This window comes from Sprattus sprattus (assembly GCF_963457725.1).
Source record: "Sprattus sprattus genome assembly, chromosome: 1".
Classification (NCBI taxonomy): Eukaryota; Metazoa; Chordata; class Actinopteri; order Clupeiformes; family Clupeidae; genus Sprattus; species Sprattus sprattus.
Genome location: NC_137920.1, coordinates 24,624,572 through 24,637,105, shown reverse-complemented (window position 1 = coordinate 24,637,105; position 12,534 = coordinate 24,624,572). Strand labels below are relative to the sequence as shown.

Here is a 12,534-nt window from a genome sequence, read left to right as displayed (position 1 = left end):
GGTAGGCTTAGTGAACTGACCAGCCCATGCAGTTGGGGAAAGGGGATTATATACATTTTGGGGAGTTCCTTCTTATCCTTCAAAGGGAGACCAAAGGTTCAATTCTACAGGCTTGTCTTTTTTTCTAAACTTACCTATACGGTCCTCTTGACAACAGCAGCTTCAGAATGAAATGTTACCAAAGGAAATGACAAAACTAACAGACAGGAAATGACATAACCAACAGACTGGCTCCCCGCTCACCTTCTCCTGAGAGACGAAGTTGGTGCCCTTGCAGTCGCCCGAGTCGTAGGAGAAGTCATACGTGAAGGTCTTGGTCCGCTCCCGCAAGGACTCGCCCGTCACTCCATCCGCCAACTGAACTCGGAGGGAGGAGATGTAGGAACGGTTACCACGCAAACCCCTTAAGCAACTACACGCAGTTTGGTGACACTGCTATCATATTCCCTTACCAACAAAGAATCCAAAAATCTAAACAAATCTTTATGATGTCTGATTAAACATCACTTTTTTTATGACAGATCATCACATTGACCTAAACGTAAAAGTTCTTGCTTCCTCTTGACAGTATAGCGGGTCCACTACTACAGTAGGTGCCTTGCATTAATGGAAAGATGGCCTGACCAACAGTCAACAGCAATTTTGTGTTTAATTGACTGATGCCGATTGTTGGCACAAAGCCTGAAGTCAAAAAGAAAGGCAAAGTCTTTCCTACAGTGTGAATGACAGCTGGGAATATCGGAGTTCATGTTTAGGTCGCTTGCTAGCGTGACCCCATATTACCCGTATGTACCTTCAGGTTGGAGATGGTGGTCTTGTTCCCATCCATTTCTATGATGCATTTGGCTGATAAATCCTTCTCCCTGTGAAGAAAACACACAAACACACAAACAGTTAAGTGTAAGGTTAAAGGGCATTATGTCAAGAATATCAAGGAAGCTAATTAGATTCCCTGGAGGAGTAGGAGCCTATTACTGAAGGGGGGAGCATTCACTGGACCCTTTCCCTGAACTACGATAATATCAGGTAATCTTATTGGTTGAACCACGAGGATATCAGGTAACCTAATTGGATACATTAACTGCCAGATGCCACATCATCCTTCCTATTACAATGTCTCCACAATGCCAGAAGTCAACTTCTGCTCATCTACTTTGCAATGGCTGACATACATATCTTGTCCTTGGTCTTTGCAGTTCAAGTAGGACCAACTGATAGGGAATCAGAGGAGCAACCAAATCAAAAGCTCTCTGACATATGTTTGAAATTGCGATGTTGCGATTTTAAAATGAAGGCATCCGTTAAAAAATAACCCAACCCCTCAATAACAAATATATTGGAATCAGCCAGAGTTTTTCATTTACCAATCTGATTTTGAAAACATGAAAGAAAATGAGGCCATCATACCAAACAGACATCTGATTCGTAGACTCTAAATCATTTCTCTAACAGCCCTCTGGTATTCAGGGCATGACTGGCTATTCATTGGAACTGAATGTATGAACTTGACTTCTGTGAATCATCAGTGTTGAGTAGACAACATGATGTTTGGCAAAGCACTGCAGTGCTGTAACTGATTATTTTTAGCTTTGGTATTAAAACCGTTTCAGCCTGGTGATCAGGTGGGTCACCTGGAGCTAGCGTAAGCCAGGTCTTAGCCTACTAGCACTTTCATTTTGTGAATGAGCCCTACACAGTATGTGTCTGTGTGTGTGTGTATATATATTATACATGTGTATGAATACATATATTTATATACAGAAATGTTGTATACTTTTTTATATAATCTTCATATATATTTGAACTCAGTGAGTTAATATCTTGTACCAGTTCTGTAATATTCATATCATCTTAGTTAGATTGCTAGTCTTAGTTAGCTAAAGAGTTAGATAGCTAATGAATGCTTACATATAGGTCTCTACATTTATGCATACATTCAAATGTTCCTTGTTTTATATAGTCCATCACACTCATTTATATAATCATACATATCTTTTGTACTCCTTATAAATCACTGCATAATGTCAGATAGTCCAAGCGATTAATTTTGTCAGGTCTTCTAGCAGTTCAGTCTAGCGATTCGGTGATATTCCAGTTGGTGAGTGTCTAACTCAAGCCAGATCATTATTAACCTACTTTGGCCTAAGCCAAGGCTTATGTGTGTACTGTTCTGAAATATTAAGAAATTGAGTCAGAGTGTGTGTCTCTCTCTCTAACAAACACACGCACACACACATACACACACACAGAGAGAGACGCACGCACACAGATGCAGACGCACACACACACACACACAGACGCACACACACACATAGGGGGTCCGGGGGGGGGGCCTGAGCAGACTCATCACCAACAGAAAGGGAGTGCCAAAGGGAATTTTGCGGTTTACTCAAGCCAGGTCATAACCCTACTATGCATGAGCCGAGTCAAGCCAAGGCATGTACTGTGCTGAAATATCAGGAAATTGAATCAGTTACACTATCTCTCTCTCTCTCTCTCACACACTCACACACACACACACACACACACACACACACACACATACACACAGAGAGAGAGAGAGAGCCCAGCCACACTCTGCACCTTCAGAATGTGAAAGCCAGCTGCTCCAATCACATGTGACAGCTGGAGATAAAATGTTGATTTCATTTAACTGCCCCAGAACACAGTGGGAAAATTGAAGATTCCATTCTGATTCCCAGACAATCTGAGGGTTCCATCTCCGCAGCAGAGAATCCCCTCAATGTTCTAGACTGCAACCAGTAACTCACAGCAAGAGCAGCTGGTTCCAAAGGCTGCACAGTTCTTTTTAGTTTAATGGTTATATGGGCCATAACAGACTTAAAGGCAGGCCTCTGTCACAAGGTAAGCCCAAGCCTTTGCTAGACATTTAGGCTAACTGGTGGCTAAATGCTACCATTTAGCACCAATGCGCTAACAACACATGAACATTTGAAGACAAAGTCTACATCATTTGGTGTAATGTTGGAGCTAAGACAGTTACAAATTCAAACCACACAATGCCACTTGTCAACTGTCTGTCAGCTGTAGCCTTCACCCTTTCAGACCCAAACGCCTCTCTTGTTATCGACTGGCCTTACTGGAGTGTGCACTGAGAGTTATTGGTTGAAACTAATTTCAATGGAAATAAAACATTTGTCCTCTATGGCGGTAGGCAGTAGACATTACTGATGGATGTTAATGTCACTGCATGTCCATAACCAGTTATAGTTCCTCCTGTTGGAGAAACCAATAAAACAATATGCGAGCGTCGGCTTTTGATGATCATCAGATTTTCCAACAAGAACGCTATTGGAATATAATAACGACTGTAGATCAGAGACTGGGCTACAATCAATGCTTTTGGCAGCCAACTTCCAAATGCTGACAGGGAGTTCAGGACACCATTCATTAAACTTTTCCCGCAGGTGAACTAAACACCACAACTCCTCAAATTACAGGTCTAAACAAAACCAGTTGGCTCAGTGTTTTCAGACGGAGCACAAAAGTTTGTTGATAAGATCCAAAAGGACCTAGCCAACTGTTACAGGTTTTGTGGAAGTTGTTGTTGTTGTTTGTTGACAGCAGACTTCCATTTAAAGGAGATGTAATATGTAATGTCTACAAATGGCTGCGCAGAAGCGCACCAAGTAGGATAACCTACAGGTTAAAAAGGCTGATGGGTGACGCTATTCATATCACATCTGGTGGAATTCAGAGGGGTCTACATCAGTTTCATTACCATCTGTAATTTGCTTGTAATTAACTGTAACGTGTGTTTTTAACAAGTTGGCCCAGTTTCCCTGGAGGAGCACTTCTTCCTGGTTTGAAAAACTACAACAACATCCAAAAGGACTTCGCCAATTGTTATACATTTTGTGGAATTTGTTGCTGTTGTTGTTGTTGTTAAGAGGCGAGCAGACCTACCTTTACAGGAGATGTTATATTTTTATAAATGGCTGCACAGAAGCGCAACAAGTATGATACCTACGGGTTAATCAGGTTGACGGGTGACACTATTCTTTTGACGTCTGGTGAAATTCAGAGGTGTCTACACAAACGTCAATTTGCTTACAATTAACTGTAACGTTAGTTTTTAAGTCTCTATCTTGCGAAAGATGGCACTACATAGACTGAGGAGAGCTGTGTGGGCTATTGGTTAAATGATGTTGTAAGACAGCTCAAACCTACTGCAAGAGTTTGGCTACAACCACGCAATGTGTATTCCTCAATATGGCTTCAGGGTGGTTGCCCTCGCTGTCAAGTACAATACCAGGTTGCAATGTTTTCCCCTGTGTGTTTTAAACATAACGGTAACGATTATCTATAAGGCTTGGTTTTACACTTACCGTCTGTTCATGGGCCGGACCCTCACAGCCACTCGAACCGATGCCATTGCACATCCCAGCTACTGACTCACGAGTGTCTCAATTCAAGATGTACTGGGTCAACTATCTGTCGGCGGCGGTCACCTTATGATTAGCCACTAAATTAGAAAGACCCCTCCGATATCGACTCCAGTCTTACGGACGGTCTTACAAGCTATGCTAATGTTGAACTTAATTAGCTAATGTTAACTAGCTGACGCTAGTTATCCTAGCGGGCTAGCCGTTCGCTGCTTTTCCACTGAGCCCTTGGCAACCCTAATAACGTTACTGCGATTTCCCGTTAACGTTAATCAGGCGTGAGACGTGTGGCTTGCAAGCTAGGATGTTGTCACTGTATATGAGTTATTCTGACAAGAGCGCACAGCAGGTGTGGCTAAGTTATCTGACCCTTCTTGTTGACATGGTTGTTTATTCACCGAAGATAACCGACCTGGCGGCGTCACCGACTCATAAGTCAGTGAAGTAAGTGGAGAAACGGATGCTGGGAAAGGACAAAACAATTCATTAGAATAAACTCACACGGCACCCGACACAGGACAAATCGAGCAAGGCCATAAACGCGTTTCATAATGTGCAATTTTGGTGAGGCAATGCGTCGCTGTTTTTTCTGTATAAGTTAGAAATTATTGCACGTTTAGAATATGTATTGTCGTGATTAATGTCTTTAGACATTGCTAATGCAACCCAGTACCAGTCTTTTCTCAGTCCAGATATCTCCCCTCCATCCCACAAGATGGCGCTACGAAATTCTGAAACTTTCACAAAGACTGATGAGCAGGTAGTGACCGCGCGTCAGTATTTTCCGGTTGAGTTTTCAAAGCAAGAATAGTGTGGTGAGCGTCTTAGAAAAAGATCAATAGCTGTACTATATGTTTTTCAAATGAATATATATTTCAAATGCATGTATTGTTTGTAAGCGAGCTGTTCTTATCCATATTCTTCGAGCATTTCCCATTTGAAGAATTGTGGAGTCATGTGCGTGTTTATCAGTGGCTGGCTGAGTTGAATGAATGGGTCTAAAATGTGTTCTCATTCTGTCTTTCATTTATAGTTAATTTACTCGCAGAAGCCTTCCAGTCATGGACATACGACCTAATCATACAATTTACATAAACAATGTAAATGACAAAGTGAAAAAGGACGGTAAGTGTTCCTCATATCAGTCCTGAAACGTTTACTTGGCTAGCCAGCTAGCTACTAGCTAATGGCAATGCACCGGATAGTTTGCCAAGTAACCTTGTCATTACAGTTTGTCCCATAATTGCGAATGCAAAATAACGTTTTTGGGTATGAGACGATTTAGCGTTTTTGTGGTCTGTAAAATCCCTGTTAGGAGAGCGCTCATCCAGGTTAAAAGTGTAGACCAGCCTGTTTAATATCCGCATGCAACCTGTAATATCACTGTGCCAAGAATCCGTTCACACAAAAGGGCATGAAGTCACCTGAAGTAGACGTAGCGTTGTTTTGCCAGCCTGGCGAAGAGCTAGTGTCCATAATAAAGACAACCAAGATCATTTAAACGTGCCAGAGGCCTACTCCAACCCTTTCGCTCAAAGGCTTCCCTGTGTTTTGGTATTTGCATCGGCATGCAACCAAGATCATTTAAACGTGCCATTTTAAACTTGCATTTTAATTTTGCATGCCATGCCACTTCTCTACCCCTACAGAGCTGAAAAGGGCGCTGTACCTGCTGTTCTCCCAGTTTGGCCAGGTCATGGACATCGTGGCGATGAAGACCATGAAGATGAGGGGCCAGGCGTTTGTGGTGTTCAAGGAGCTTGCCTCGTCCACCAACGCCCTCAGGCAGCTCCAGGGCTTCCCCTTCTTCAACAAACCCATGGTGAGTACCTGCCCTGCAGACGTGTTCAGGTGGATACCAGATGAAGCTAGCACTACTGTCAGATGAAGGGAAATGGCTATCAAGATCTCTACTGCTGGCAAACATGTTCAGGTGTATATCAGATGAAGGGGAAATGGATATCAAGACTGCTAACCAGTCCTGTCTCTGCTGGGACTACTATTTCTGCTATTGTTACTGCTACTGTTATTTATTTTAGTTCAGTGTCTACTTTGTCTATTTTTGGATGCTCACATGTCTGTCTTGCTTGTATTTCTTTGTTGCTGAGGAGGATGTAAGTCAAAAGTAGTTCGCTACTACTGCTTCTGCCATTGCTGCCCTTTTATTAACCTTTAATTTAACTTATTTCTTGGTTTTATCCTGTGTTATTATCTTACTCATGTTTCTTGTTTGCCTGCACTTTGGGGTTTGTGTGCAGAACAGTCAGGGTAGGTGAATACCAGCTATGGGCATATACTTACTTACATAGATACAGTGTGTGTGTGTGTATGTGTATATATAGATATATATTGTATTCTCTTGCATTTTGGATTCCTACAGGAGTATGTAAGCAGTAACATAATGTCAGATACTTTAACCTGGATCAGAAGAGTGAAGTGAAGTGTCCACTTTGCATTATAACTGTGAGGAATATCTCCTCCTCTTCTGTTCGCAGCGTATTCAGTACGCTAAGACGGACTCGGAGGTCATTTCCAAGATGCGGGGAACGTACGGCGATAAGGACAAGAAGAAGGAGAAGAAGAAGAAGGCTTATGAACTGGCAACCAACGCCAACAAGAAGGCATTAACAGTAAGTGCTTTAGATTGCTTTTGTCATTTAGCATTTCAGCTTTAATTAACAGTAAGAAGTTTTAGTCTAACACTAGTGAGCTAACTGCAGTGCATTGCCAGGTGGGCTTATCTGTCCTTCACATGACTAAATACTATAGCATGAAAACGAATTTGAAGCTGATGTCACAGCTAGTTGCCTGTAAAGAGACATACCTTAGAGTGGCAAATTGTTACATAGTATTGCTTTATAGATACTAGAAGCACAGTGAAGGTGTTACAATGTAAATGTGCCTGATGTTCACTCTGGTAGGAACATTATTAAACAATTGGCTTTGCCACTGTGATATCCTTAGGGATCAGTAGACCCACCACACCTGCTGACAATATAGAATAGAATAAAAAAGCCTTTATTGTCATTGATAGATAGATAGATGGATACTTTATTAATCCAGAGGGAAATTAAGGTCATCCAGTAGCTTGTACACTTAACGCACAAACATACATACATGGATCAAATAAAAACAATATTTGGAGTGTTACTCCTGTTGGTGCCACAAGGGACAACATATAACACTAAGGAACAGCAACAGTAGTACTTCCCTGAGGTGCTAGAATATGTAGGTCTTTGCAAAAAACCTTAGGGTTCATTATAAGGAAAGATATATCCCAGAATGTTACTACTGTAGGTGTAAGTCACCTGATGGTGTTTTTGGATATAAGCGTCTGTCAAATGACCGAATGTGTAGCCACTTACGATGATGTTATTAAGAGGGAAGTTAAAAATCCTGGGGATTTGTGTCTAGGAAATGACCCCTTCACCTTCCTCTAGTCTACAACACCTGTGTGTGTGTGTGTGTGTGTGTGTGTGTGTGTGTGTGTGTGTGTGTGTGTGTGTGTGTGTGTGTGTGTGAAAATCAGCACCTTGCTTAATCAGAAGGTTCAAGAACTGTCTGGTATGGTAAAGATAGCGTCGGGTCTAACAATGCCACGGGCAAGAGTTGCTTTTTAATAGATCTGAAGGCAGGTGCCCACTGTGTGTTTGCTCTCATACTTCTCTCTTCTCTCTCCATCTCCTCTCTCCTCTCCTCCTCCTCCTTCTTTCCTCCTCTCTCCTCCTTCCCTCTCCTCTCCTTCTTTCCTCTCCTCTCCGCTCCTCCTCCTTTTCTCCTCTCTCTCCTATCCTTCTTCCCTCCTCTCTCCTCTCCTTCTTTCCTCTCCTCCTCTCCTTCTCTCCTCTCCTCCTCTCCTGTACACAGGGTGGATCATCACAGCCTCCACCCCCGGCAACGCAGGTAAGTCCTTTTACTGCAGTTTGAAGCCGTAGGAGAGCAGCCTATAGTCAAGTATATCCAATATCGATCGCCGCTGCCTTGGTTTCTACACCGTCAGACCTGTCCATATTGAAAAATGGTGCATGGTCTGTGAGCTCCAGACGAAGATAAAGCCCGGTCTTTGATTACATTACATTTATAATTGGCTGTAAAGCACTTTTATGGGCTTGGCAATATCTATAAATATTTCCTAGAATTCTTAGTGTTCTGAATGGGCACGGTTATTCAGTGTTCTCCCTGTTCTTTTATTACAAAGGAAGTAAATCCTCTTTTCTTGCAGGTTCCTGATAACCCACCGAATTACATCCTGTTCCTAACGAATCTGCCCGAGGAAACCAACGAGATGATGTTATCCATGCTGTTTAATCAGTAAGTTCCTCGGTTGTTTTTGTTTGTTACATATAGTTGAAAGTCGATTATAGTTTTGCAGGCACCGTTGAAACTTCGACTACTTATAGTGTTCCCAAGTGGAGTCTGTTTTAAACTTAGTGCCACTAACCAACAAAAAAACACAAGTTACAAAGTGTACACAAAAAACTCTTGCCTGTATGATGAAACAATATCCACGGAGGTTATGAAAAAACAGAAACCTTGGTACTATACAGAGATATTGACATCCTTAATTAAAGTGATTAACTTGGCATAACTTAACATTATTGAAGAATTTATTAACTTCATAGGTCTATTCAATGTACTTGAAGAAATGATGCCCCTTGAATGGTAGTTATGTGACCAAACTGTACTATAGTAGGGGTAGTAATAGTGAAGTAATAGTACATGTCAGTTGTAAAGATTATCTTCTGTTGTTTTTGTTTGCGTAATTGTTGTAGTTCCTGGTTCTAACATAAGCATTCTGCCCTCCGCAGGTTCCCTGGTTTCAAAGAGGTGCGTCTCGTCCCTGGGAAGCACGACATCTCCTTCGTTGAGTTCGAGAACGAGGGTCAGGCGGGCGTTGCCAAGGACGCGCTGCAGGGATTCCGCATCACCGCCACGTGTGCCATGAAGATCACCTTTGCCAAGAAATGACCTTTGACCTCCTCACCCATGAAACGAGGGCAGGATAATGGACACTCTTTTTTCGAGATACGGGGCGGCTGACTAAACTGATGTCGGCTCACCTTTTATTTTTGTCGTCTGTGCTCTTTTTTTAAGTCATTTTTTTGTTTTGTTTTGGTTTTTGTTTGGTTTTCCCAGTGAAATGACGGCTCTAGAGTATTCTCAGTTAGGTTCCTCCCGTGGTTGAGGCTGTGTGGGGTGGAAATAGTGACAGAAGCCGAAACCGCTGAGTTTATTTTGTACAATATAATAAAAGAACTTTTCTAAAATGGTGACGTTAGTAATTTCCTAGGTAACCACTGGCTTGGAGCCAGAGTTTAAGCAAACACATTGTTCGTAGAATTGGTAGCCTGTGGTGATTATGATGTGTCCTCCTCCGCTATAGGAGGCGGGCTCCCAAAAGTGGGATTGATGCCATTTGCGTGGCAGCTTTTCATTATGGACATTTCATGTAAAGCATCTTTATTCATGTGCATCTGTGGTATTAGGAAATCAGTGCTTCTATGCAGGATTTTTTTTTCCCCCCTATGTCAGGAGGGATTATTGGTGATCTTTTTGTAATCGCTAACGAAGGGCTGTCTCAGCCTCGTGGCATCCTTATTGCCTGGGTGTGTAATTTCCTGTCAGGTCTACTTCAGCATAAACTCCCCCAGCATGGCCTGTAAAACGTCCTTCAGTGAAGGTGGGCGTCTGGCAGTCGTGTTTGGTAAACTGGAATCATTTGGGGACATCAGCACCCACCACATGAAGGCCTCAGTGTGTTTGTCACGCGGCACCGATGATGGTCGACTTTAAGATGACGTTAAGGAAAGCGAAGACTCCGCAATCACCATTGAGAGCCAGGGCAGGCAATCAAATCATCAAATCAAATCCAACTTTATTTGTATGGCGCATTTCATACACAAAGGTAACACAATGCACCTCACAGTAGGAAAGAAAGAAAAGGGGGGAGGGGGGGTTACAAAAACTTGTAATAGCACTACGCTCTGTTTCCCATAGAGCAGAGGACTTGGCAGAGGCTGTTGCAGTCTGGGTAACTGCTCATTGCCGTGGACACCATTCAGCACTCTTCGTGTCACTCTTCATTAATGCGTCATACAACAGTGGGAGAAAACGACCCTTTCAGGGCGAGACGCAGCTTGCTCGCTAAACGAGATGATGGAAATTGGAAAAAATATCTCGCCTGCCTGTGAAAAGCACATTAGTATGTACAGCCTTGGTTCTCTGGTGGGGCCATTTCAGAAGGTAACGTAGAAATCCGTTCCATTTAACGTTTCCCGCATCATTTATGAATCAGCCTGCCGTGATGCCGCTTATCTCTCCACCACAGGGGACCAGATGCCCTTTGCTCGAATGTGCAGCGGCCTGGCCGAAGCGTGAGTGCTTCTCATGGTCAAGGCCCTTAATGACGCCAGTAAGTCATTGGGCCATTAAGAATAAGCAAGACTTAATTAAGACTGACAGAATGATTAAAGATAATTGGACTCTGTGACCATGGCCATGTTTGGAATAGGCTGATGTCATCTCAAAGCCAAAGGAAAATACATTTGTGACTGACTTCTGGTCAGCAGCAGAGGCCTTTTTTTTCTCCTTTTTTGCAGCACATCAAAAGAGAATTGCAGGTAAAGGCATTAAAAATAAGCAAAGACTTAATTAAGACTAATATGATAGAAGATAATTGGACTCTGTGTCCATGACCATGCTCGTTGTGCTTGGAATGAGCTGATGTCATCTTAAAGCCAAAGGAAATACATTTGTGACCGACTTCTGGTCAGCAGTGGAGGCCCATTTTAATTTTATTTTTTGCAGCACATCCAAAGAGAAAAGCAGGTAAAGGCTGGAAAATACAATGGCAATTCTAATGAGAATGCTCTCTTTGCTCAGATTAAAATGGATCCTGGTTCTTGTGCTAGTAGCACAGCTTGGTTCAGTCATTCACTGCCTTTAGCTACGTCATGGTCGCGTAGTGTTCCACTGGTAATGGTCGTAAACCTGAATTAAATTCGACGTGACTAAATCAATGTTTAACCAATCAAACTTGAGTAGAGCAGTAGCCAGCTGTTGTAACATTGTGTTCATCCAGAAGGACCTCAGGCATATATATATCCCCACCTCCTCATTCAGAGGTGGGTTCTGCTCAAAGTTTTTCCTTGCCTCAGTCACCTGTGTGCCTGCTCTACGGGGATCTGCCTCTGGGCTCTGTGAGCCCCCTTGAAACAATGTTATGCTCAGTGATGATGTTCTGTTCAAAAAATTAAGCTCTGTAAGGTCCTTTGAAACAATGTTATGGTCAGTGATGCTGTTCCCATTCCTAAAATTGAATTGAAACGTAAACAGACTCTCAACACTCAGCACTGGATAGAACCACTCCCCACCGGTTGCTGATTGGTGGACCCAGAAGACTAACCAGAGGAAGCGAAGCGGCCCTATACTTCGCTCAACTCCCACCTATAATATAATGTGCATAACATACAGCCGCGGAAAAAATTAAGAGACCACTTCAAAATTATCAGTTTCTCTGGTTTTACTATTTATTGGTATGTGTTAAAGTAAAATGTACATTTTAGTTTTATTCTATAACCTACTGGCAACATTCCTACCAAATTTCAAATAAAAATATTGTCATTTAGATCATTTATTTGCAGAAAAATGACAATTGGTCAAAATAGCAAAATTGATGCAGTGTCTTCAGATCTCGAATAATGCAAAGAAAACAAGCTCATATTCATTTTTAAACTACACAATACTAATGCTTACACTTAGGAAGAGTTCAGAAATCAATATTTGGTGGAATAACCTTGATTTAAAATCACAACTTTCATGTGTCTTGGCATGCTCTCCACCAGTCTTTCACATTGCCGTTGGGTGACTTTATGCTACTCCTGGCGCAAGAATTCAAGCAGCTCGGCTTCTTTTCATGGCTTGTGACCATCCATCTTCCTCTTGATCACATTTCAGAGGTTTTTTATGGGATTCAGGTCTCGAAATTGGGCTGGCCATGACAGGGTCCTGATCTGGTGGTACTCCATCCACACCTTTACTGGCCTGGCTGTGTGGCATGGAGCATTGCCCTGCTGGAAAAAACACTTCTCAGAGTTGGGGAACATTGTCAGAGCAAAAGGAAGCAAGT

The 12,534-nt window shown here is 42.4% G+C and overlaps 2 protein-coding genes across 2 annotated transcripts in view; one reads left to right on the top strand and one right to left on the bottom strand.

Moving 5' to 3' along the window:
- The window catches only part of kif16ba (kinesin family member 16Ba), a 33,590-nt gene extending 28,808 nt beyond the window's left edge, over positions 1-4,782 (bottom strand). Inside the window, exons 1-3 of the mRNA XM_080834450.1 lie at positions 4,350-4,782; positions 794-863; positions 244-357 (exon numbers count right to left, since the gene is read on the bottom strand). Coding sequence (XP_080690576.1) covers positions 244-357; positions 794-863; positions 4,350-4,396 — 231 coding nt within the window. The 5' untranslated portion in view covers positions 4,397-4,782. The remainder of the gene's footprint in view (positions 1-243; positions 358-793; positions 864-4,349) is intronic.
- Positions 4,783-5,198: 416 nt separating this feature from the next.
- Positions 5,199-9,619, top strand: snrpb2 (small nuclear ribonucleoprotein polypeptide B2). Its single transcript, XM_080855539.1, has 7 exons — positions 5,199-5,221; positions 5,440-5,531; positions 6,056-6,228; positions 6,902-7,036; positions 8,274-8,309; positions 8,629-8,717; positions 9,215-9,619. The coding sequence occupies exons 2-7, from the start codon at positions 5,468-5,470 to the stop codon at positions 9,372-9,374; spliced, it is 657 nt and encodes a 218-aa protein (XP_080711665.1). The 5' UTR covers positions 5,199-5,221; positions 5,440-5,467; the 3' UTR covers positions 9,375-9,619.
- The last annotated feature ends 2,915 nt before the right edge of the window (positions 9,620-12,534 follow it).